General features: G+C 47.9%; 11 protein-coding genes across 11 annotated transcripts; 8 read left to right on the plus strand and 3 right to left on the minus strand.

Moving 5' to 3' along the window:
* Positions 1-533: 533 nt before the first annotated feature.
* Positions 534-3,314, plus strand: N7537_008358 (Rab GTPase-binding exocyst subunit SEC15; the record flags this gene model as incomplete). The annotated part of the gene is made up of 9 exons (XM_056899413.1): positions 534-581; positions 642-1,634; positions 1,714-1,845; positions 1,902-2,003; positions 2,055-2,164; positions 2,229-2,364; positions 2,418-2,867; positions 2,926-3,176; positions 3,236-3,314. The coding sequence occupies 9 exons, from the start codon at positions 534-536 to the stop codon at positions 3,312-3,314; spliced, it is 2,301 nt and encodes a 766-aa protein (XP_056751489.1).
* Positions 3,315-3,834: 520 nt separating this feature from the next.
* hapE (CCAAT-binding factor complex subunit HapE) lies at positions 3,835-4,980 on the minus strand (the record flags this gene model as incomplete). Its single annotated transcript, XM_056899414.1, has 5 exons — positions 3,835-3,837; positions 3,893-4,528; positions 4,584-4,640; positions 4,741-4,754; positions 4,896-4,980. 5 exons carry the CDS (start codon positions 4,978-4,980, stop codon positions 3,835-3,837), a joined length of 795 nt encoding a protein of 264 aa, XP_056751490.1.
* An 808-nt stretch (positions 4,981-5,788) lies between these two features.
* N7537_008360 (Fcf2 domain-containing protein) lies at positions 5,789-6,746 on the plus strand (the record flags this gene model as incomplete). The annotated part of the gene is made up of 3 exons (XM_056899415.1): positions 5,789-5,925; positions 5,981-6,131; positions 6,372-6,746. The coding sequence occupies 3 exons, from the start codon at positions 5,789-5,791 to the stop codon at positions 6,744-6,746; spliced, it is 663 nt and encodes a 220-aa protein (XP_056751491.1).
* A 164-nt stretch (positions 6,747-6,910) lies between these two features.
* N7537_008361 (purine-nucleoside phosphorylase) lies at positions 6,911-8,192 on the minus strand (the record flags this gene model as incomplete). Its single annotated transcript, XM_056899416.1, has 7 exons — positions 6,911-6,955; positions 7,008-7,287; positions 7,338-7,540; positions 7,598-7,662; positions 7,733-7,812; positions 7,865-7,943; positions 7,991-8,192. 7 exons carry the CDS (start codon positions 8,190-8,192, stop codon positions 6,911-6,913), a joined length of 954 nt encoding a protein of 317 aa, XP_056751492.1.
* Positions 8,193-8,757: 565 nt separating this feature from the next.
* Positions 8,758-9,924, plus strand: N7537_008362 (mitochondrial 37S ribosomal protein uS10m; the record flags this gene model as incomplete). Its single annotated transcript, XM_056899417.1, has 5 exons — positions 8,758-8,808; positions 8,863-9,068; positions 9,124-9,168; positions 9,255-9,679; positions 9,770-9,924. 5 exons carry the CDS (start codon positions 8,758-8,760, stop codon positions 9,922-9,924), a joined length of 882 nt encoding a protein of 293 aa, XP_056751493.1.
* A 937-nt stretch (positions 9,925-10,861) lies between these two features.
* N7537_008363 (tryptophan--tRNA ligase MSW1) lies at positions 10,862-11,743 on the plus strand (the record flags this gene model as incomplete). The annotated part of the gene is made up of 4 exons (XM_056899418.1): positions 10,862-10,894; positions 10,947-11,062; positions 11,111-11,229; positions 11,295-11,743. The coding sequence occupies 4 exons, from the start codon at positions 10,862-10,864 to the stop codon at positions 11,741-11,743; spliced, it is 717 nt and encodes a 238-aa protein (XP_056751494.1).
* A 751-nt stretch (positions 11,744-12,494) lies between these two features.
* On the plus strand, positions 12,495-13,964 carry N7537_008364 (pepsin-like aspartic protease; the record flags this gene model as incomplete). The annotated part of the gene is made up of 3 exons (XM_056899419.1): positions 12,495-12,587; positions 12,647-12,965; positions 13,027-13,964. The coding sequence occupies 3 exons, from the start codon at positions 12,495-12,497 to the stop codon at positions 13,962-13,964; spliced, it is 1,350 nt and encodes a 449-aa protein (XP_056751495.1).
* Positions 13,965-14,756: 792 nt separating this feature from the next.
* Positions 14,757-15,512, plus strand: N7537_008365 (uncharacterized protein; the record flags this gene model as incomplete). The annotated part of the gene is made up of 1 exon (XM_056899420.1): positions 14,757-15,512. One exon carries the CDS (start codon positions 14,757-14,759, stop codon positions 15,510-15,512), a length of 756 nt encoding a protein of 251 aa, XP_056751496.1.
* A 719-nt stretch (positions 15,513-16,231) lies between these two features.
* On the minus strand, positions 16,232-17,378 carry N7537_008366 (sterol desaturase family protein; the record flags this gene model as incomplete). The annotated part of the gene is made up of 2 exons (XM_056899421.1): positions 17,075-17,378; positions 16,232-17,012 (listed from the first exon to the last, which is right to left on the minus strand). The coding sequence occupies exons 1-2, from the start codon at positions 17,341-17,343 to the stop codon at positions 16,232-16,234; spliced, it is 1,050 nt and encodes a 349-aa protein (XP_056751497.1). The 5' UTR covers positions 17,344-17,378.
* A 1,165-nt stretch (positions 17,379-18,543) lies between these two features.
* rcoA (uncharacterized protein) lies at positions 18,544-20,949 on the plus strand (the record flags this gene model as incomplete). The annotated part of the gene is made up of 8 exons (XM_056899422.1): positions 18,544-18,664; positions 18,870-18,951; positions 19,024-19,349; positions 19,418-19,959; positions 20,029-20,499; positions 20,566-20,698; positions 20,780-20,855; positions 20,925-20,949. The coding sequence occupies 8 exons, from the start codon at positions 18,544-18,546 to the stop codon at positions 20,947-20,949; spliced, it is 1,776 nt and encodes a 591-aa protein (XP_056751498.1).
* Positions 20,950-23,078: 2,129 nt separating this feature from the next.
* On the plus strand, positions 23,079-24,761 carry N7537_008368 (C2H2-type zinc finger protein; the record flags this gene model as incomplete). The annotated part of the gene is made up of 4 exons (XM_056899423.1): positions 23,079-23,816; positions 23,889-23,942; positions 24,044-24,217; positions 24,342-24,761. The coding sequence occupies 4 exons, from the start codon at positions 23,079-23,081 to the stop codon at positions 24,759-24,761; spliced, it is 1,386 nt and encodes a 461-aa protein (XP_056751499.1).
* Between the last annotated feature and the right edge of the window lie 106 nt (positions 24,762-24,867).

The following is a 24,867-nucleotide window of genomic DNA, read 5'->3' on the forward strand; positions in this document are numbered from 1 at the left end:
GTTGTGAGCCTATGTTAGAGATATTATCATAGTAAATGACCATAATAATATCGCTGACATAGGATCACAGCGAGAAGTTCCAATGTCCCTAGTCAGCAGTGTGGGTGATCACTGCTTTCTGTTTTACTGTATAACAGTGGGTATCAGACGTGTTGTTCCCACGGTCTCTTCGCGGGTGAGAAAATTGATGAAGTTGTGATAGAAAGGTGCCAAAGAACGAATAAATTATGGCGTTGTGTGTAAAAAATGGAAAATGGAAAAACGGTGTTAGAAACAACAGCCTTGGAAGAATGATAATCTCGCACAGGTATACATTTGATATTGGCTAAGGTTTACGCTAGTGATTACGCTAATTCAAGGTAGGGTTAGTCTCTCAAAAGCGGTCATGAACATTGGTGGCAGATGGAACATCTGACCGCCTGTGGACGTCAACTACCTATAAGCTATCATCTACCCTGGATAAGATTGCAAGCCTAACAAGTGTGAAGTATTGAGACTGTTAGGCTCCCGTCTGGTTATGAGGCCGAGTCACTATGCCACCTATGGCTCCAATGCTCAATGAGCCACATGTCTTGAACCAAGTGAGCTAGCCCATACACGTTGGAGAGTCTACTTAAACAAAACTAACTTCTTATCCGTAGATTATCATCTCACCCTCTGACACAGACTATCTGGATCAACTAATTCCCTCGATCAGAGATTACAGCGTTGGAAACCGCACTCCACAACTGCTGCAGTCACTATCCCGGTTCGCGGGCGACAAGGAGTCCGAAATCGAAAGCATATGCAACACAAATCACCAGGAGTTTGTCTCATCTGTCAATTCACTACTTCGGATTCGGGAGGGGACAGTGAGCTTGACAGCAGAGATTCTGGACTTGAACCAATCTATTCAAACCAGTACCCAACGCCTAGCCGAGCAAAAGAAAGCACTGGTGGAGTCGCGTGGCCACCGGCAGAACATCGATGAGACCAGTCGCGCCATTCAGGATTGTTTGGAGGTGCTGCGTCTAGCCAACCAGGTCCATGACCTCTTGGCAAAGAAGAACCACTACGCCGCGTTGCGCGCACTGGAGGAATTGCAAAATGTCCATCTGAAAGGGGTGACGCAATACAAGATTGCAGTCATGATACAACGCTCAGTTCCGGCGACACAGAGAGCTATCGCGGAAGCAGTGATGTCAGATCTCAACACCTGGCTTTACCGCATCCGAGAAATGTCTCAATACCTCGGAGAAATTGCGCTCTTTCACACAGACCAGCGGAAAACAAGACAAAAACAAAGAGCGGAGAAAATCCCTTATCTAGAGCATTTCAATTTGAACTCTGCGATCGAATTGGTGTCTGATGAAGACGAAGAGTATGACCTGCTCCAGAATGAAGATCTTCAGGTTGACTTCACACCGCTGTTCGAGTGCTTGCATATCCATCAATCTTTGGGACATATGGACAAATTCCGAATTGAATACGCGACCACCCGCCGAAGACAAAAGGAGCTCTTGCTTCCGTCTTCTATCACTCTTGTTGATGAAGATGGTTCTAGTCTGCACAATCTCTTGGAAGAGATGGCCGGGTTTGCCATTGTTGAACAGGCCACCATGAAAAGAGCCCCTGATCTCAGGTCATCCGTCGATGTAAGTAACCATATCCTTTTCCCTTTAGCACTCCGCCCCCGGCTAGGCTAGGAATTATCTGACCCATGCCTTCGAATAGATCGACGAGCTGTGGGATTCGATGTGCCAAGCGGCTGTAGTGTTGATATCGAAAGCACTTCATGAAGTTGACAATGCTGAAAGCATTCTCAACATCAAGAACCTGATTGCTCTATTCATGCAGACGATGAATGTGGGTTGGCCCAACTCTATTATCTTGGCCTCAAATAGCTGATATCCATATAACAGACGTGGAACTTCCCCGTGCGGGTCTTTGATAACTTCTTGTTGACACTCTTCGGCAAATATGCCGAACTTTTGAAGAAAAGATTCAGTGATGATTTCCAGGAGGTTTGGGCTGTTCTCTCCCTATCAATCTATTTTAACTGCTGACACTGCCAGATTGTATCGACGGATGATTATATGCCCATGCCCATACAGACCCAAGAGGAGCATGATAAGGTCCTCAACGTTAGCTGGTACAGCCCGGAACAACCTCGCGAGGAACAAGTGTAAGTTGCGAATCAGCCTGGGCCGATTGGTCCTTGTTTAGACCTAACTGATCATTTGGCTTAGGTTTCCATGCATATTACCATTTTCTCGAATGTATCCGTTGTGTTGCATTGATATCCGGAATTTCCTGAACCAGTTCTATTTCTTCGCAAATGATGGGTTCGCAAATACAAATGTGATTGATGAGACACTGAAAAATGTGAGTTTGAACAAACACACTCAAGACCCATGACTTGACAACTAACCTAGCAGGATCTGGATGACCTCCTTTCACAAAAAGTCTGTGACACTTTAGTGGAGCGTCTTTCCTCGCAATATCTAGGCCAAATCGTTCAGATTCTTATTAATCTGGAACACTTCGAGTTAGCTTGCCGCGAGCTGGAACTCCTATTGGCAGCAGCCCGATCACAGAACTCTACCGGCACCTCAATCGCGCTAAAGGCTACTGAGAAGTTCAAAAGCAACAAGAAGGCAGCCGAGAAGCGTATCTTTGAAGTTGTCAATTCCAAAATCGACGACCTTATCGAGACCGCAGAGTACGAGTGGATGTCCCCTACACCTCCCACAGAGCCAAGCAATTACATGCAAACCTTGACTCGATTCTTGTCCAACATCATGAACTCTACATTGTTGGGTCTGCCAACGGAAATCAAGGAGCTCATCTATTTTGATGCCCTTAGTCATGCTGCTAACATGATTCTGGTGAGTTTTCCATGGACCCCAACCCGCTGAAACAGAGACTTGCTGACTGACCGTTCAGGCGCAACCATTGTCCCCAGATGTAAAGAAAATCAATCCCAACGGAGTGGCAGCATTAGCAAAAGATGTTGAATATCTCGCCGAATTCGTGGACAGCTTAAATGTCCCAATTCTTCGCGAGAACCTCGACGAGTTACAGCAAACCGTGCAGTTGATGCAAGCGGACAGCGCAGACGAGTTTTACGACATTTCCACGAGGAACAAGAAATATGGACGCGTTGATGCCATGCAAGGGCCCATTTTGCTCGAAAAGTACAGTTCGGAATCTACACCGCGTTGCCGTGAACTACCCGCTAACTAGTTACGAATAGGCTCACACGCAGTATTCAAGCTCCCACCAAGGTGGATAAGTTTGCGACTCTTTCATCACGCTTCAAGAAGACTGGATAAATCTATGAGTGTATAATGTGTAATGCAATGTTCAACTACAACAATGATGTACCCCTTGGGGCCTATTGCGAGCGTAAGTACAGAAATACAACTAGCAGCGTACTTTGCCATATCCAGAACTGATAAAAAGGCCATATATGAAACAGCTTCGGACCGTCTGAGGATGCCTCTTGTCTCTTGGATTGTGACCTCGGCTTACTCCAAGACCTGTGCGGGATATAGGAACATACATTACACTACAATCAAAAAAGCAAATCACACGCAATCTTCACAATGTCACATGTGGTTTCCTCGTTTGCTAGCTAGGATCAAACCCTGTACTAATATAAAAGATCCCTGAAAGACCAGGAAGATCATTGCTCAATCACCACTTCTACAGCATTGACCTTGCCTTGCGTGGGAAAGTAATAATAATCAAATAAGAACAGTAAGAAACAAAAAGGAAATGGACCAAAATTCGCCTTGAAACGCACATGAACTAAATTAAAATGATGGGCTGGACCATGTGCTGATGACACGTTCACTTGACGATCAATATTAGCTTGCCTGCTGAAGACGAGGATATGACAACTACGTACCTGCTGGGGAGGGAGATGCGGGTAGGCATACATCCCCTCGAACATTTGGGATTGAGGCTGACCATATGCTGCAGTTGGATCTGATTGAACGGCTCCGGGGTACATAGCAGGTTGCGGGCGGTACTCCTGGTCCTGAGGCATACCGTGCTGGCCAAGGGAAGCATAGTCGGCAGGACCCATGTGCTGGTGCGGTTGAACTCCATGCGGGGCAGGGGGCAGCTGACCCGGGGCAGTAGATGGTCCCGGGGCGGTGCCGGCAGCTTGACTCGACCGCTTTGCATGAGAAGTTGCCTCCTCGCGGGGAACTATATCAATGAGGAAGTCAAACATATCCGATTTGGACAGAGCGGCGGCAATGTCGGATCGCTGGAGGGTACGACGTTTGTTGTCCTCGGCGTGAATCCAGGCACGCATAGTCAGCTCAGTAATGAAAATATCACAGCCCTTAGCAAACAAGATGGGTGCCTCTGCAGATATCATTTTGACCTCCGGGTCAGCCTTCATCACCTTCTTGATACGGGCCAATGGTAACTGGTGGATCTTGTAGTCGTGGTTGTCTGATTCCAGGTGGTTGATGACATGCTGCCAGTAGGTCGTCAGGATATCACGCGCGGTTCCTTGAAGGCCTTGGTTTACCTAGTTCTGGTGAGTATCGGAGCTCGATATGTGTTTGGTCATCTCATGAGCTTACGTTGGCCCAGGTACCAGTGTATAACTCGGCAACTGGCGCATAACCTTGCGCTGAGAGCTAGATTTTACCCAACTTTGATTAGTTGATACTCAAAACATTTCGCACGATCGTCATAAAATGAAGATAAGGCCCGCGCGGCTCACCGCGATGGACATACCGCTGCGCTAGCACCTGTAGATAAACGGCTGTTGTTAGTCTCTATCTCAATTGGGTGGCCGAAAAGAAATCAAGAAAACCAGCAGCTTAGCCCTGTAATGGACCTTGGTGCGTTTTGGCGCGTAGCTTTGGCGCAATGATAACCTTGGAACTTACCATAATGACCCCCATTTCTAACATCATAAATCGGCTGTGTCTGCTGTCTGCCCTGCTGCGCAGAGCCCTGGGGGGATTGCTCCATGGTTACTTCAGGGTTGTGCTATATGTGCCTCTCTGGGTGTGTCGGGAGGATGGTGCACTGGGTGGACCGAGAGGATGCGACGCGACCGGGTGCGAGAAACGGTAAGGCGGGGTTGGTGGATATAAGAACAAAGAAGGAATGGACTCAGTATAAAAACGATTATCGGATGAGTATCACAACCAGAAACTATGTGAAGCTTGTTGTGTTCGTCGAGGCGCGTTGCCAAGCTAGAGGTGTTCAGCTGTCTGACGTTCCCCGGGGCCACCCCTCCGAGCTCAATGTATATAATACCTATACGATGTATGGATGTGATATAGGGGGTATATATCCAAGATGAAAAGATGGGTTTTCTCTTGAATATAATCAGGTCTAATTTAAAGTAGTAGAAGGGTTGTAAGTTATTGTATTCTTCTATTGCAATGAAAGTAATATGCATTTGTATAAACATATATATATATATAATATACATGTATAATAATCACCTCTTTCAGGTGGATGAATACCTTTGATAGGTGTATTCCCTCGGGGCCTTCGACTTTCAATACATGAGTACCATTTAATGAGTACTTTTCAAATAAGTACTAGATACTTAGAATATACGCATGAAACAAACCTATTGGCTTGTACCTGATACTGCCATTTAAAGTAGTTTGATCACATGACCCACACTCCACTCTCGCACTAAGCAGAAATTTCTCATAAACGTTTGTCCGGCCCCGGGAAGCAGCAAGCAAAGCTAAGAAAAAATATAAATTCTCTCCACTCATCTTAATCACTCTTGTTTTGCTACCCTCCCTATCCAACAGGGATGGCTGACTCAACATGTGTGGATGTCCAGGAAGACCTGACTGATGATCAGATCCAGCAGTTGCTTCTTGAGGCAGAGACTCGACTGAAGGGTTCCAATACCCTAACCACCCAGACTGATGATCTGGCATCTCTTAGGTATGGGAACCTTTTCAAGATTAATAAGCTAGGATCTAGGCTAACCTCCCTCTAGAATCCCGAAATTGTCACCTGGGTCCTCGCTGGAGTCATACATTCGCCAGGGAGATGATGTTGCTACTGTCGATGCTGCAAAGATCACCGATCAAAAACAGAAGGAGTTGGCCAACTCTATTCGCGCGGTTGAACTCAAGAAAGTGAATACCGTGAGTCACCCAATTCCTTCCTTGCAGTCCTGCCTTGATTTTTTTTATATATATTTTTTGCTATGAGGAAAATATTCCCAACGCGAAGCGCTTGATGCGGCGTACCCAGTCCGTCTTGGACTGAGCTGCACCAGTGAGAGCCTTTTTATTCATAGTTACTCTGAGCATTCACCATAATTACTATATTCTCTCGGTGTGCGATATCTGTGGGCAATTGCTAACAATCCTCACCTTTGATAGGACAAGCCTACTGCTGGACCTGAGTGGTTCAACCTCCCGAAGACAGAAATGACCCCAGAGCTTAAGAGAGATCTGCAGCTCATCCGGATGCGTTCTGTGCTTGATCCCAAGCGTCACTACAAGAAAGAGAATGGCAAGGCCAAACCGCCAGAATATTCTCAGGTTGGAACTATCATCGAGGGCCCTACCGAGTTCTTCAGCAATCGTATTACCAAGAAGGACCGCAAGAAAAACTTTGTCGAGGAAACATTGGCACTCGAACGTGGCACCAAGCGCTTCCAGGCCAAATACAGGGACATTCAAACCAACAAAACTAGCGGAAAGAAGTCCTTTTACAGGGACTTGCAGGCAAAGAGAACCCGGAAGAACAAGTGAAATTTCGGTCTCTACTTTCGTCAAACTATACCAAAGATGGCAACGCCCCCCCATGTTAGCCATGGCCGGCATCTCAACAAAATGGCCTCTGCTAGGATCATAACAAGCAGACCTAGATCGCCACGATCTGAGATCATCATATGCATTCTGTGTCAAGCCCAGTCTTAAACGCTATCAAAGACATCCACAAGGGTTTCGACAACCAGTTTCTGGATCGATGTCAATTTCATTGTCTCCCAAGGATTGATGCAACGACCTTACCTGCATGTCAATGGCCGCCGCGCGGCCAGCTTCAAGAACTTCTTCGTGTCCTGCCATGCCCTCTTCTAGAAGAGCACTCAGTTCGCCTGCTGCTTTATTCTGGAGCAAATCGTCATCTCCGCGAGGCACAGGGGACAACACGGCCTTGTTAGTGACCAAACTGAATGCAAGCACACGTAGACCACAATGTCTGGCGGTAACAATCTCTGGTACTGTGGACATACCAACCACATCGGCACCAAGCATTCGAAGCATCCGGCTCTCAGCTCTTGTCTCGTAGCTTGATGCTATCAGAATCGGATTCAAACGGATTGTGTTGAGGTGACTTACGTGGGGCCTCCGCAAAATGCATATACACCCTCGTGCAACTTTCTCTTGCTTTCCGGTGATATGACTTTCTTCCATGACTGATGCACATGGCGACGGAGCTCAAGGTCATAGGCGTCAGACAGGGGTGGGAATCGCACTCCAAATTCATCTTCATTGGCTCCCCTCAATGGATGAGTCCCTGCCAGACCTGCGAGGAAGAGATGCTGTAATCCGGTATTAGAATAACTCCACTCGATACCGTTGACGGGGATTTATCTTACATCATTCAATAGAACGATATCCCCCACAGCATACTCAGAATTCAAACCTCCGGCCGCATTGGTCACTACCAAACATCATTAATCCTCGTTCTGTAACATCAATCTTCGTATTATTAAGGATCATGTAGAGCATACAGACAACCGTATTCACTTGCAACTGCTTGAACACTCGAATTGGGAATGCCACCTGATCAATCGAGTGCCCCTCGTAGTAACTAGGCCAAGGTTAGCTGTGATATTACAAGCAGAATGAGGGCTTAAGCTGACTGAGCACGGCCAACCATCAACACCGCAGGGATTTTCTGGCCAAGAAGACCAAAAACCAGCTTTCCAGCATGACCAACGACTGTGGAAAGTTAGATCTCCTCTCTGAGCCCGGAGAAGATGACCAACCTGTTGAGCGAGGGAAGTGGGGGATGGATGCATAGTCAAATTCGATCCGTGACTCAGGTTGAATAGTATCTGCAAGCCCTCCTAGCCCTGAGCCACATACAATTGCAACCTGAGGCTTTTGCAGGGTCTCTGGCAACTTGGTTCTGAGATAAGAAACCGCTTCGTTGGCCCGGTCGAATGAGGACAGGTCTATCTTTGTCATTTTTGCAGACGTTAGTGTCGTATACAAGAAGAAGTAGGATATTTATATATATATCTCTCTCTCAAGTGGGAGAGTAGGGGTAAAAAAAAAAAAAAAAAAAAAAAAAAAAGGGACGTTTCCAAGTGCGGAGTCACATGGTTCCATTGCCCAGGTCGCTAGTTTGGCGGGGAGTCGCAATGATCCGATTCATAGAAAACATTCGAGATAAGCGGCCTTGGAGGATAACCACATCTACTAACTCATTGAATAGAACATTCTATCTAAAAGCCTGGAATAAGAGAGTCGATCACCTAAAAGGGAACACTAGATATATCGGTACCACAGGGTTGTACTCGTTTTTAATCACAATTGGAGCAATCATCGATTTCAATCTCTTGATCATGGTCTATTTGTCTGTTTTACTATTATTGTATCAATGGTTTAATGCATAGTATCATATAGATATATCACCGTCCATTGTAGTTTCAGTTTCTCTATATCCCAAGTTCCTCACCGCCCTGGACTCGCTCCCCGAAAAAACCCATCCGCCAACAACAACGGATCTTCCTCAAAATCACGATTAACAATGTTCTCATACACATCGCGCTCCTTAATTGGAGTGGGCAAGCGCCTCCGGGTATGTTCTTATTATGTGGGATTCACAACTGCTGTACTAACACCTCCTTGAAAGGCCCCTGTGCCATTCCGCTCTCTATCATCCCCAACCCAGCCAACTCCGCCGGAGCAAGAGAAGACACCCGCTCAAGACCCAACACCGACCTCTACACCAGTTGCTCCTGCAGAAGCTGCCCCTGTTTCCCCTACTCCTACCACGCCCATCGCGACTCCCGCCGCTACCCCCACCGCTACCGCCTCTGCATCGACTGCTCCAGTAGCGTAAGAAACCCTTCAAATCTAGTATTTGGCTTTGTCGCTAATTGAGGTAATTCAGACCGACCGAAGTTGAGCAAATCACCAAGTCTAGTGTGAAAGAATGGTTAGTGTCCAAGGCAGTTGGCTCAATTGACTCAATTGACTCAATGTCAAAAATATATCGAAGATCACTGCTCACAGTTCGGTTAGGTCTGAACGGTTAGGAGCATTTGGCGAGGACAGCCGACTTCCACGAAGTGTGCAAGCCATATACTTACGGCCTTTGCGGAGGAAGGTGGAATACGGCCTTCCAGTCTGCGACCTTCAATTGCGATCATACAGTGTCCGTAACGTGGAGTTCTTCACGGACTTTGCCATTCGTGCCGCTTACTACCTCAACCTCCCCGTGTCCGGGCCTGTGCCTCTCCCCCGCATCGTTGAACGCTGGACCGTACCCCGAAGCAACTTCGTGCACAAGAAGAGTCAAGAGAACTTTGAACGAATCACCCTCCGTCGACTGATTCAGATCAAGGATGGAAACCCACAAGCGGTGCAGGCATGGCTTGCATTCCTCCGGAAGCACGCATTTTATGGAGTCGGTATGAAGGCAAATGTCTGGGAACACGACAGTCTTGGTATGGGCTACCCTTTTTTCCCCCTTCCTTCTTCCTCCGCCTGGATAGCGTCTTCGGTGATCAGGGTACTAACCATCTTTTCTATAATAGATGCTGGTAAGGCCATGGATGCCTCTGTTGCCGAGGTGGAAGAAGTTCTTCGCCCCGAGCTCACGCAATTCGGTCAGCGAAAGGACAATTCGGCCCCGGGCACGATATTCGATACTTTGAACAGTGAGCGATTCGCCGAGCGCAAGCGTCTATAGATGGAATGGTAATCTACTGTTGAACTTGTATATCCGTGTACATGCGGACTTGGTGTCTTTGCTACAGGCGCTGTTTTCATTATATTCAAAAGCCTTCTTGATCTAGGCCATATGTATTTTACTGTTTTACTATTCTCATTTCAGCCCAGATGAAAGGAAACTTATACATACTGAAAGAAGGGTTGCTCGCCACAACTGGGCCCCTTAATAGACGTACTACCACTTCGATATGATATTGGTGGAATAGGTGAAATTTGGCTATTATCGATATAGACAATATCTAGTTCCCAGTACACATTGTACGATATAGGTCACGTGACACGTTTCGCGTTTCGCGTTTTTCGGGCTCATTAGGGTCTACGACAGTACGAAGTGATTGCACTTGAAATTTCCCATTCTCGCACCGATTGAGTGTTTGTTGGAGATGTCTGCCAACGCGATGCGTCATGAATTTGCCTCTCTGGGGTCATTGCGTGCGAAACTCCCCCATATCCGCCCAAGCGGGCTCTCCCTTCTCCCAAGGAGATGTCATCGATGGAACAGCTCAAACAGCACGCGGGCACAAGAGCCCATTATATTTTCTGGGATTCAGCCAACCGGAGTGCCTCATTTGGGCAATTACCTAGGAGCTTTACATCAATGGGTAAAGCTCCAGCAGGATGCAGCCGAAGGAACCAAGTTATTTTTCTCTATTGTTGATCTACATGCATTAACGGTACCGCAAGATCCAGCTCAATTAAAGAGATGGAGGAAAGAGGCCTTTGCAACATTGCTTGCTGTGGGCCTAGATCCTAAGCGTTCGACAATATTCTACCAGTCAGGTGTAGGTTCCGTGTCTCAGCTGTCGGCTGCCAAGCACAATGGAGACTTTATATTGACATTTCATCAGGTGCCGGCACATACTGAGTTGATGTGGATTCTCAGTACGGTGGCTTCCATGGGGTATCTATCGCGTATGACACAGTGGAAGGTGAGCAGCCCTATCGTTTTTATATAAGAACATTCTATTGACACCCGCCCAGAGCAAGCTGCAACTGCCCGACGATGCCACGCTGGATGATTCAACGGCACGAGCACAGCTGCGACTTGGTCTTTTCTCCTATCCAGTCCTACAAGCTGCCGATATCCTTGTGCATAGGTATATTTCTTGTCTGCATTGACGCTTTCTTTACTAACGATCACCAAGAGCTACCCATGTCCCGGTTGGGGAAGACCAAAAACAGCACCTGGAGTTTTCCCGATATACCGCAAACAGCTTCAACCACCTCTACGGGCCGATTTTCCCCATCCCAGAGGCATTGATATGTAAGATAACAGTTGCCCATGTCAGAAGAGACAGAAGGTACAGACCAGACACTAACTTGACCAAGCTCCTGCCAAGCGAGTGATGTCCCTTAAGGAACCCACTTCCAAAATGTCCAAATCGCACGCCGATGAGAAATCCCGGATTATCCTTATTGACTCGCCGGCTGAAATCCGCCAGAAAGTCAAGGTAGCCCTGACCGACTCGGAAGGAAGCATCACCTACGACCCAACGCGCCGGCCTGGGGTGTCTAATCTCATTGAGATCCTAAGCCACCTGGAAGGTGTATCATGCGAGGAGATTGCAACCGACTTCCACAGCGCCAGTCTCCGATCGCTCAAGGAACATGTTGCAGACCGGATCGCGTATCATTTGCAAGAAATCCGAGATCGGTATATTACGATCATGGAGGATCAGACTGGTTACCTGGAGTCAGTGGCTGAGGAGGGCGCCGAAGCAGCGCGGGCCAACAGTCGGGTGACCATGCAGCAAATTCGGGAAGCGATGGGTCTGTAAGTGGCAAGTGTGTTACAATAGAGTGATTATAGTAAGAATGTACAATAGTCCATGAGTATACTCCGTATACAACTACTCCGCGTATGTAAGAGTCAGATGGACTAAAGTGGAGTCAACCGCGTCATCGCCTCCACTACGTATGTCGCGTACGTATGCTATACCTAACATAAGAATATGAACTAAAGATTTTTTGGGGGGGATTTTAGATAAATAATGTAAATTCAAGGCTTACTGTCAATATATATATGTATATATGTATACATGTACTAGACCACATATATTATACGGTGACGACAGCACTTGGAGGACTTCCGCGTTACCCGTTCAGGCAACAGTATATATAATACATATATAATACATATATAATACGCTCTACACTATACACTATATACTATCAGTACTAGTACTAGTACTAGTAATACTAGTAATCGTATAATCCCGTTGGAGCCGAGTAACTCCATGGCCATTTCTTTTTCTTGACTCTTTTTTTGCTTTTCCTTTCTTCAATTTCTTCACCTTTCTCAACTTCTTCCTTACTCTTGCTATTCACCCATCCTCATCCAAACCCATTCAGGAATATCATCTCTTAAACCCGTTCGAAACAACAATAGCTGATCTCTCACTTTCGGGCCGAATTCGGGGAGGGCCTATCGGCACCATGAAAAATAGTTGGATCCTATTGGTCACTGGCCTGGTGATGCCAGTCTGGGGCATAACCCTTCATCGAAGAGATAACCCCGCGGTGGTACAAATGGATATTCAACGAAACGATATATCCAACCCCGTCGCTAGAGATCAAGCAAGAAGGAAACGCTCGACAGTCAGTCAGGCATTGGACAATGAGGTACACATATCTATATTTAGATACATAATCTTACGGCATATACTGATGTTTCTACCTAGGAAACTTTATACTTCTGTAATGTCACTCTGGGTACCCCCAAGCAGACCGTACGTCTGGTTCTCGACACTGGAAGTAGTGATTTGTGGTGCAATACACCAAATTCTACTCTCTGTGCATCCACCAAAAACGTCTGCGCTGAATCCGGTACTTACGACTCGACCTCTTCCTCTTCCTATTCCTTTGTGAACTCGGACTTCAATATCAGCTATGCCGATGGTTCCGGTGCTGCCGGAGACTATGTGACCGACACTCTTACCATCGGAGGCACAACTATTAAAGACTTCCAATTTGGCATTGGGTTTTCATCTGGCTCTCCAGGTGAGTGATTTGTGTCAGATCTAACATTACCACAGAGCTGACATGAGATGTTTATGTACAGAGGGCGTGCTGGGTATAGGATACACCGTGAATGAAGTCCAGGTTGGCAGAAATGGAGACTCGGCTTATGCCAACCTGCCCAAGGCGATGGTCGGGAAAGGAATAATCCAATCAAATGCCTACAGTCTTTGGCTGAACGACCTGGATGCGAACACCGGCTCGATTTTATTTGGTGGAGTCAACACGAAAAAATATCACGGCGCCCTACAAACAGTCCCCGTCCAGAAGGTTCGCGGACTATACTCGGAGTTCATTATTGCGCTCACAAAAGTGTCCCTCACCAATTCTTCCGGTGAAAATACCTACTCTTCTAGTTCCATTCCGGTGGGCGTGTTACTGGACTCGGGAAGCTCTCTTACATACCTTCCAGATGCCCTTGTTCAGGACATCTACGATGATCTCGGGGTCTCCTACGAATCGGAGAGTGGCGTTGGCTACGTTGAATGCAGCATGGCAGATGACGACATCACCCTCAGTTACACGTTCTCATCCCCGACGATTAACGTGGGCATCAAAGAGATGGTCATCGATGTTGGCGATATCTACTTCCGAAACGGCAAGCGGGCCTGCGTCTTCGGTATTGTTCCCGCAGGAAGCAGCACAGCAGTCCTGGGAGATACGTTCCTGCGCAGTGCGTATGTGGTATACGATCTCGCCAATAATGAGATCTCCCTCGCCAGCACCAACTTCAACGCCACCGAGAATGATATCTTGGAGATCGGGACTGGCACCGATTCCGTCCCCGGTGCCACTGCAGTCTCGAATCCAGTGACCACCGCGCCAGTTGGTGGCACCGCTGCTCGCATTGGAGGTATTGGAGGATCCGGCCTCTTCAGCTCGGCCTCTGCAACTGGAAATATGGCCATCCCTAAGGCCACCGCTATGCCGAAACGCCTGGCTGTCGGCTTTGCCGGTGTGGGAGCTCTTTTGGCTCTCTAACGCCTTTGATTCACATGTTTTTCTTCTGTATATTTCTTGCATACTATGGTGTATTTGGAGTCTGGGCAGGCTATACCTAGAATTCTTTTCCGTCATACTCTCAATTATCTAGCTTTTATGTGTTATGAAATGGACATTAAGTGATTTAAATATAGTACTTAACAAGTGGGGTACTAATATCCTAATGATAACTATCAGGGAATCCCTGGTTGTACACCAAAGTCGTACTCTAAATGTTTTTGATACTTTCTATCAAACCGAGGAAAAAGGAATAGGGAAGTATGTCTAGTCCCTATCAGTCGATATATGTATCTTGGCATCTACGGGATCTCTTGGCACTAACGTTCCTTGTTCCTTGACTGACCACTGATATTCCCATAATGCCCCGAATCCCCTTTTCTGTCATTAGAAAAGCACAACGGGAAAATTACCTTCTGCCTATACTCCTCAAAGAATGCCGCACAATAGATTCTGCTCGCAATGAACTTCGCTGGCTACGCGAGCGGGCAGTCCTTGATAGTCAGTCTCTTGAAAGAACGGGATGGAGAAGCCACTTGAGATCTATGTGTCAGATGCGATCTAGAGGATATCCTCTCCAATATATCCTTGGAGATCAACCATTCGGTGACTTGGAAATTCTTTGCCGAAGAGGTGTTCTGATCCCAAGGTCTGCCTACCAGATTTCTATCTTTTTTTTTTTTTTTAAAAAAAAAGCCATATCTCTTGCTGACAACGTTTTGTAGACCAGAAACTGAATCATATACATACCAAGCGGCCAAATTAGTCCGTCAAATGGCTCTGGGCCGTATTGACAAGCCTGAGTCTCCCAATCAGACGAGACCCTTGCGTGTCATTGACCTTTGCACTGGCACAGGCTGCATACCACTTCTTCTGCACGCATTACTTGCCCCTCATTTTCAGCTGGAGATAACAGGGGTGGACATCAGCCCTACGGCTTTAACACTAGCCCGGAAGAACCTCGAGCATAACCTGCAATTGGGTCAATTGGCATCCACCGCAGACACAGACATCCACTTCTATCGCGCCGATGTTCTCGGACATGGCAGTGACAATTCAGTACCGTCCATTGAGTCAATACTCCAAACCCAACCTCCCAATTTTGGAGGATTGGGCATCTCATCACCCAACCAAGAAAGTGAGTGTGATTTGTTAATCTCCAACCCGCCCTACATATCCCAAACGGAGTTCCGCAACGGCACCACTGCGCGTAGTGTACGGCGTTTCGAGCCAAAGCTGGCACTTGTGCCTCCACACTCGGGTTCCGGGATGGAAGACTGCATGCCTGAGGATATCTTCTACCACCGCATTCTCACTCTGGCATTCAAGTTGAAGGCCAAGATCACGGTGCTGGAGTGTGGGGATTCTCACCAGGCCGCTCGAGTGGTTGCTCTTCACAAGCGACTTGCTTCTTCTGAATCCGGACAGTTTAGTGCGGAAACCTGGCCGAGTCGGGAGCAGGATTTGGCTGAGAATGGGTTTCATGCAACAGACGGATCGCGAGGAGTTATCATACAGGCTCTCCGGTAGCGAAGGCAAGGTGCCCATCATTCTCGTTCCATCAAAGGATCCTTTTCCCCTGTGTCGGATCATCATCAGAAGGCTTATTTCCATAGGTGGCAGTGATCGCAGTGTTTGCCTCGCGAAGACTAGGTTGTCTGGTCTGTTGGATTTCAGCCAGCCATTCTTTCAAGGAGTGCCTGGATTTTCGGGGCTAAAGTACTCGATGGAAACAAAAGATGGATATGGAATGGATTATGACTCTCAATATTAATTTCAATCTTATAACTTTGAATTAGTTTGCTATTTCTTGTTTCATAGTTTTGGCAGTATCATACATCTGCACCAAATTTCGGCCGTTAAGATGACCCATGGACATGCAACACATAGAGAAAAAGAAAAGTACAGAAAAGACCTAACCAAATGCATTTCGACTGTCCACGGAAAAAAAAAAAAAAGAAGATTATGTACAGAATAGGGTTAGATCACTAGTAGGCCAGAGTGCTGGCGGTCAGTTTTGGGAGTATTAAAACAGGTAAAAGATGCGCAAGGCGAATTAATGTACTTGAATCAGCGTAAAAAATGGCACGGGAAACGACAGGGAGATGCAAAAGTGCAAATCCAAAAACCAGGCCAAGAAAGCCAAGACATACAGCCCCGTCTATCGGGGAGTCTGTAATGGGCCTCGGATGGTCCCTGTAGCCTAGAACCAATCATTGTGAAGTCGTGAAGAATGTAATGCCGTCGTTTCAAAGATTCTTCTTGTCGGCAGAATAGCTGCGATCGTCTTCGCCCTCGACATCCTTGAGGATTGACTCCATCTCCTTGGCCTGGCGCTTCCACTCCTTGTCGCCCATCTTCGTCTCTCTACGGAAAAGCTCCTCGTTGGGCTTGCGGTAGCTGCCACCAAGACGGTCCCAGAGAGTGGTAAACTGTCCGTAGTTGTAGTTGAAGTACAAGTGGTGCATGGTGTGGCAGGCCGCACCGTTAACGATGGGGCTGTTGGCAACGTACTCGCCATCATGAATGAAGACAGTCCATAGGTTGATAAATCCGAACAGGAAGACGTAGGCGAACTTCTGCAGGGGGAAGATGAAGGGGAAGACGTGGTACGGGACACTCTGGGACCAGCCATCGAGCGGGTGGAAGGCGTGCGATGCATAAGGGCTCGGCATGATCCATTTGTGGTGAGGCTTGTGCAAGGTCTTATAGACACGGGGGTGGTGCAGACCACGGTGGATCCAGTAGATGAAGAAATCGGTAAAGCAGATGAAGAAGGGGATTTGGATGAGGCTGTAGTACGGGAAAGGCTCCTCGGCGGTGGTGTCGTAAAGTTTGGCATATCCGCGGACCTCCATAACGAAGAAAGGAGCTGTCAACAGTGACATTGGGGGCATTGCAGCCATGGCCTGTCTGATCTCCAGACCAATCTGGTTCTTGAGGAATTTGGGGTGGTTGTAGGTTGTCTTATCCCAGATAAAGATGTATGAAAGCGTAGCGACCAAAAAGTAGACGAGCAGACCAAACAGCCTAATTAAGTATTAGTTCTTGTGTTGACGCGGGGGGAAAAAGTGGCGGGATTGGCGCATTACCAAGTAATCAAGAAAAAGCTGGTGAATTGACGGTAGACATTGTTTCTAGGCCAAGCACTCAGGTATGCGTATTTCGAAGGTTCTAGGTAGATCATCTGTGTAGCCTGTTCATAGACATAAGGTTCTGGACCAAAAAGGGCCATTGACGTGTTGGCGGCCGCATTGACGAAGGCCGGCAGCGAGACGGACGAAGAGAGCGAGGCGGGGAGGAGTGTCGAATAGAGGCGATCACCAATGAAGGTGTCCCATAATTCGAGAATTATATCCATGATTGATGGCACAGATAGGGTGGTGAGGGGGGAGGAGAGAGGGAAGAATTGAAGAGGCACTTGAAGGAACAAAAAAAGGAGATTCGTAGCGAATAACAAAGTAGTCACACCAGCGCGGAACCGCCACAGCCGTTGCGATGCCACCCTTTCTTAATAAGCCAATTGATCCAGGGGGAATGGTCTGATGTGGGATTATAATATAGTTATCTTATGAGTGGACATTATAGTATATAAAAGTATATAATATAATATTATTTTTTAGTATATCTTCACTTTTCTATCACTTCGTATACCTTAGTGGTCTACCAAGTCCTCTAGGGCTGTCATACTAAAAAAAAAGGAGAGAGAAAAACTTAAAGAACCCCTGGTTTGCCACAGTTTATGCCTTATGCCTGGAGTGCCATACTGTGGCTTTCTGTGGCCTGATGGATCAGGCAATAATGGCCAAAGTACTCCGTACAGTACATCGTATAGTAAGTGCAATACTGAAGTGATACTGCACGGGCCAGTTCCACTTCTGCTTCCCGTACTCAGAGGTACCTCCACTGCCCACACTTGCGGGTGTAGATCCAAGTATTCCCTGGTATTCCCTGGTATTCTCGGGTATCTTCAGCCATTGGAATAATACCGGTTCTATGCAAACCTCACGATCTGGACCCATCTATGGATGTACAATGTGCAATGTACATAACTACATATGTACCTTAACTATTTGAACAAAGTATTTTGAACCAAAAAATCCTAGACTTTTTGATCATACAGTGTGAAACTTTGTTCATTTACATATGTAATTATCCATCTAACATGGAGATACGAATTAATTATGTACAACCTTAGTCTACGGTAAGACCCGCTGCGCTTCTCGCCTATCACCTCGCTTCTCGCGTCAACCACTGCCGCCTTCCCCCAAACTCAAACCTTCCCGCTTTAAAGTGTCATCTGCCAGCCTCTTCCACCCCTCTTACCACTACACCCCCCAATTCTCATCTCCCAGTTTATATTGTATCGCCCACTATCGCTGTGGCTAGCTGCGTGGTGCTATCCACCAAGCATTGAAGCCTCAGTGATCAAGATCATTGAGTCCAGGTCAAAACCTTGGGTTGCGATCTCATTTGCTGGCCCAGAGCTACTACCCGAGCATCGCTTTTGTTCCTCCCTGCGACTTCAGAAAAACAAGAAGAAAAAAAAATATATCCCACCATGTACAACGCTCATCGCGGGATGGTGCCCGCTCCCAACTCTCGTCTGACGGAGTTGCTGGATCAACTGCGCCAGGAGTTTGAGAGCCAGTCGCGAAACACCGGTGAATTTGAGCATCAGTGTATGTTACCTGTCCCCTCTGACACATTTTTACCCTCTGTTTATGCTCAGGTCACTTGCGCCTTGAGCTCCCTTCCTCTGTCCAATCCTTTTCATACAAACAGATGCCACCTTATTGGTTCCCCCCCCCCCCCCCCCCCCAAATGACTACAGCTCCATGGGTTCCGACATTCGCTGAAATGTTATCTAACTGACAGATCATGCAGTGACTGGTCAACTCCAAGAGATGGAGATGATCCGTCAAAAGGTCTATCAACTGGAACAGGCGCAGATCAAGATCAAGCAAGAGTGCGTTCCCTTTATCTTCTTGAAAGCTCCAATAATCCTCTCTGACATGATTTTTTTCTTTCCTTTTTCTAGCTACGAATCTGAGATTCGAATGCTGCGACATGAACTCGAGGCGCGTGGCGTGCAAACCATTCCTTCCCACATCGGCGGACCCGCTGCGACTCATACAGCTCCTTCCCAGGCTCCCCCACCTGCCTTGGGCCACGGCCCTAGCAATCTGTTTGGTGGTATCATGACCAACCCATCAGGTAGTGGCCCCGGTCTTGCACCTTCCCTTCCCCAGGATCAGCAGCCTCCCCAGCATCCCCTTCAACCGCCTGCTTCGGTCGCTCAGCCTGGCGCACCGCAACCCCAGCAGAGCTCCTTTGGAGGATATCCGGCTGGCGCTGCTGTGAACGGTATGTCGCTGTGTTTATGAAACTCGTCGCCCAGTCCGCTGACCCGTTGGATCGTTCACATCTCCCAGGCTATGGGCCGCCTCCACCTCCCACCGCATCCCCAGGCCCCGGTAAAAGCCAGGGCCGTGGCCGTGTTCCCCCAGGCCCTGGTACCCCCCAGCAAACGCACATCGCCTACCCAGATCCCCGTGCATCCCCTCAGATCCCTCGCCCGACTCCTCCGAACCCCCCTCTCGGCCGCACAGCCGAACGTCCGGGAAACATGCTGGCAAACTGGAATCCCGATGATTTGCCTCCGTCGCAGAAGCGTGAAGGTTCCGATTGGTACGCCGTGTTCAACCCCGAAGTCCAGCGTGTCCTCGATGTGGAGCTGGTGCACCATTTGAATCACGATAGCGTCGTTTGCTGTGTGCGCTTCAGCCGTGATGGCAAGTACTTGGCGACGGGCTGCAACCGCTCGGCTCAAATCTTCGACGTGACCACTGGTCAGAATGTGGCCACTCTTCAGGATGAGAATGTTGACAAGGACGGCGACCTGTACATTCGCAGCGTTTGTTTCAGTCCGGATGGCAAATATCTTGCGACTGGTGCCGAGGATAAGCAGATTCGCGTAAGTTCTCGGTTTATATGGAACCCGTAGTATGTGGGAAGATCGCTGACTGAATGTGATTGGCTTTAGGTTTGGGATATCAACCAGCGCACCATCAAGCATATCTTCAGTGGACACGAGCAGGACATTTACTCTTTGGACTTTGCTGGCAACGGTCGATTCATCGCCTCTGGCAGTGGAGACAAGACCGTGCGCCTTTGGGATATTCTCGATGGCAAGCTTGTCTACACCCTTAGCATTGAGGATGGTGTCACTACTGTGGCCATGTCTCCGGATGGCCGTTACGTGGCTGCAGGTTCGTTGGACAAGAGTGTGCGCGTCTGGGATACTACAACTGGATACCTGGTGGAGCGTCTGGAGAACCCCGATGGCCACAAGGACAGTGTTTACTCGGTCGCATTCGCGCCCAATGGCCGTGACCTTGTCAGTGGCAGTCTGGACAAGACTATCAAGCTCTGGGAGCTTACCGTTCCCCGGGGCATGCACCCTCACAGTGCCATCAAGGGTGGCAAGTGTATTCGTACATTCGAGGGCCACAAGGTTAGATCTGAGATTACTTGAGAGAGAGACAGGCCGAAGCTAACTTTTTTTTTTTTTACCATTCAGGACTTTGTTCTCAGTGTGTGCCTGACACCCGACGGTGCCTGGGTGATGAGTGGTTCCAAGGATCGCGGTGTTCAATTCTGGGATCCAGTGACTGGAAATGCCCAGATGATGCTTCAAGGCCACAAGAACTCTGGTGAGTTTGATTCAATCTTAGCATCTTAGCATGTGGTCATCTTCTCTAATTTTTTCTTTCTTTTTCTTTAACTCCGAATAGTCATCTCGGTTGCCCCCAGTCCTACTGGCAACCTGTTCGCGACCGGCAGTGGAGACATGCGTGCACGAATCTGGAGGTGAGTGTTTTACTATTTTCCCCGTGTTTCAGATCATAAGCTGATTTATTTTTTTTCCCCCTTTGCTAGATACTCGGCGTACACTGGACGATGAAAGGGTTGATCCTATGGGCGCATTATGATGTTTTTTTTTTCTTCTTTTTTTTTTTCGCTTTGCTTTGGTTACGGGCTGTTGAATGTGTTTTATTTATTTCCCCCTTATATACACTTTAGTGTATAAGTGAACTTCTTTTATCAAATCCAAAATTGCCATTCTTTACTATGTTGTATATTGTTTAAGGGTAGAAAGTAGAAAAGGTCACACGGACATTCTGCATTCTGCATTCTGCATTCTGGAACGAGCTGAACTTCCCATCCCCGGTCTGTCTGAATCACAGAGCCTCCGAAAATACTTCAAATATTCTGAATAATCAGATTCGGTACGGACTAGGTAATATACACATCAACTCCATCCAAAATCTCACCGAACTAGGCTTAACGCATATGGACAGGCTACCTTCGCCCATTCAGGAAGTAGTTCGTGAAGACTAGTCGCATCCCTGCAGGAACCATTACAAGTCCCGACACCTCATCTCGACGCAGGACGTGCAGGGTTAGCACTCGTGTCAGATGGGACATGGCTGTCACTTCTCGGATCAATATGGAGCCAACTAAGCCCACGAGTGGCCATGATCGACATGGCCCATGAGCCAAGCCATTTGATTAAGGGGAAAATACCTACAACATACAAAGTACGGAGTACATCGAGACCAAAGCCCTGTGCTAACTCTTCCGATGGGCCATCAATTCTCTTTTCCCCTTCCTCCTCCCCCTCCCTCCCCCCCAAAAAAAAGAGAGAGAAAGAGAGAGAGAGAAACAGATGGCACTAGATGGAAAGAGACACAACTTGATTGGCCTTTGATTTTTTTCCAAGAGAATCAGATCACCCGACTGAATTTTCCAGGGCCTTGGGCGGCTAGCTGGGATATTCGATGGGCTGAGATCGGACACTATTGGCGACTATCGGGATGGCGCATCCTGGTACTCGTAATTACGGTCCAGCTGGCCATTGAGCGATCACTGACTCCGAGATCGACTGAATAATCTACAGGTCGACTGCAGGTCGATCACGGCCCACTTGGGAATTCCGCGATTTGAAGGCCCGGCCCGTCTCTCCTCGAGGGGGGAGATGCACAGCACGATGGGTTTGCGTGTTTTTCCTTTCTTTTTGAGATTTCGAGTCTGACAGATGTCAGTCTCTTCATCAATATCAGTTATAGAAGTGGACAGAGTACGGGGAAAGCAAAGAAGTATCGGGGAAAAAAAGACACGGCTTTGGCTTTCGTCGCCAGTCGCGGCTGATATATATTTTTCCCTGTGTGACAGACACACATCTCACACCGAAGTCGAAATACATTACCACTAATGAGAATTACTATTTTCCTCGTGGTACAGGAATTTGATGCGTCCAAAACAACTGCATCTCATGGATGCAATGCACCTGTATGCTCCAGGGCTTCAGGGCCAGGGCTCTAGGAACCCTAGGTGCCCTACCCTAGGAACTCGATTTGATTTGATTTATGTTATTTCCCCGGTGGAGTCAGGTCGCCTCAATCATCCAGGATCCCCGGAGGATCCCCGGAGATCATCGAATCAAACACATTTGGTATGTTGTATACACAGTAATTGCATGTATCTCTGAACTGCTCCCCCCCCCCTTTTTTTTTTTTTTTTTACTCGTTTATTATTATTTTATCAATTCCTAAACGTCATACAGGCAAAATGGGGCTTTCCGGCTTTTCAACTATCTTCTCACCGGCTTACTTCCCCCTGTCGCCCCCGCCATTGCATTGGGGCCTTATATCTAGATCGGGGAGGCGCCATGCGGAAGATCATCGCTAGTTGTCAATCATTATATTCCCTCTTCACGGCATGACCTGCATATATTTGCTATTTCCTTTCCTCCATCCCATATATATAGATCCAGATCTATAGACTCATTGCGCTTTGGCCAGCCGGGTTGTCTATTTTCCCTATCCTTGCTTGAGAACTAGCCAGAACCCAAATATCGGGGGTGAGGTTTCAGAACATATTCAACGACTACACAGGAAAAAAAAAACAACAAAAAAAAAAAGCCACTCCGAGGACAAGTATACATTGAGATACCTTGGTATCTAGAAGAGATCCGGGAGAAGGTATCCTTGCTTTTCTGAAAGATACTGAAAAGACCTCGAACACGCAAAGATGGAGACTGCAGAGCCCGTCTCTTACGAGTTTCCCGGCCATGCCGTGGGTGCGTTTGCACACAGACGCCCGATGGACTCGACCCTGAGTCAAAATTTCCCCTTCTATTCGCCTCAAACAGCACCGTACTCGTTGCCCTACCAGACCCCAAGTAGCTTGCCTTACAGCTTCGGTCACTCCGTGGGTCACACACATGCACACTCGAATCCCTATCAGCAATACTTTATCCCTAGTCAACACCCGATACAGCCGCAACCACTGCGCCTCACAACCGAACCACCGTTGCAGTCTCTTCCAGAGATTCGCCCGGCGAAGAACGCCATCAGCCAGACAGTCAAGTCTACTCCCGATCATGGTCCACGGCCGCAGCTTTCAACTGGAGGCCACAATTCACCAGTCGGGTCAAACGAGACGAAGCAAACCCCCGCTGACATCGCCTTCTCAACCAATGTGGATGTCCTCATGAAGGCAATCCAGGCCAAGCATGCTTCGTCACCAACCCAACAATCGCTGCCACCACTTCAACATCTGGCAGCACCGATACCACAGGCCTATCCCGTATCTTACCCGACTGCCTCGCCCACACCACCGCGCTGCTATCATGCCAACGAAGGCCAACTATCGCGCTCAGGCAAGAAGCGCAAGTACAACTGCAACCTCCCCGGCTGCGGCAAAAGCTTCGCACAGAAAACACACCTGGACATTCACATCAGGGCGCACACAGGCGATAAGCCATTTGTGAGTACACATATAGTTCTAAATCGAACTTGGTGTTAGGATCGCCAACTAATCGTTTTTTGGATGTGGCAGATATGCAAGGAGCCCTCCTGTGGGCAACGCTTCTCGCAGCAAGGCAACCTCAAGGTAAGCACATCAGCTGCTGCGCCATGTGATTACGACGCACGAGGCAGACACTAACATGCGGTTTTTTGGTTTTTTTTTTTTTTTACTTACAAAAATCATAGACCCATCAGCGGCGACACACGGGCGAAAAGCCCTTCCAATGTGAAATCTGCCATAAGCGATTTGCTCAGCGAGGCAACGTCCGCGCTCACAAGCTCACCCATGATCAATCTAAACGGTTTGACTGCCGTCTAGATGAATGTGGTAAGCAGTTTACCCAGTTAGGCAACCTCAAGGTAAGTCCCTTGTTTTTCCCTTCTTATCCTTCTACTATGCCAGCTATGGTAGCTATGTCAGCATCGTCATTTTTCATGCACCATCGTTCAAACCCAAGCTAATCAACCCCTTACCCACAAACAGTCCCACCAAAACAAATTCCACGCAGCCACACTCCACAATCTAACCGTCCGCTTTTCACAAATGGGCGAGAACGGAGCGATGAACATGAACGCGGCAGACCGCGAGCTATGGTTATATTTCGCCGGGCTATACAAAAACAGCAACAAGGGCATCAAGGGCCGTGGCAAGGACCGACGGATCTCGACGACGAAACGGTCTGATGCACAGGATAGCTGTGACTCCATGGATCGAACACAGTCTGTTGAGTCTGAAGAGGGCGCGTCGAAGATGCAGATGCAGATGCGCCGCGGGAGCTTTGAGGATGGCTTCTCCGTTTATAATGCTTCTAGCAGTGATGGCGATGATGGGGAGCCTTATTATATTGATCGCAAGGCTCATTTCCACGGACATGGTCATGGTCACATTCATGATGGGCCTTGATTGGGCTTCCTCTTGGGACTTTCTTTTCTTTTCCGTTTTCTATTTTGTTTTGTATTCATCTGCACACCTCCCTTTGATATCCTCGGTTTTATTACTTGCTGATTTC

Source organism: Penicillium hordei (genome assembly GCF_028827395.1).
Source record: "Penicillium hordei strain IBT 12815 chromosome Unknown utg000004l_segment0_segment0, whole genome shotgun sequence".
NCBI lineage: Eukaryota > Fungi > Ascomycota > Eurotiomycetes > Eurotiales > Aspergillaceae > Penicillium > Penicillium hordei.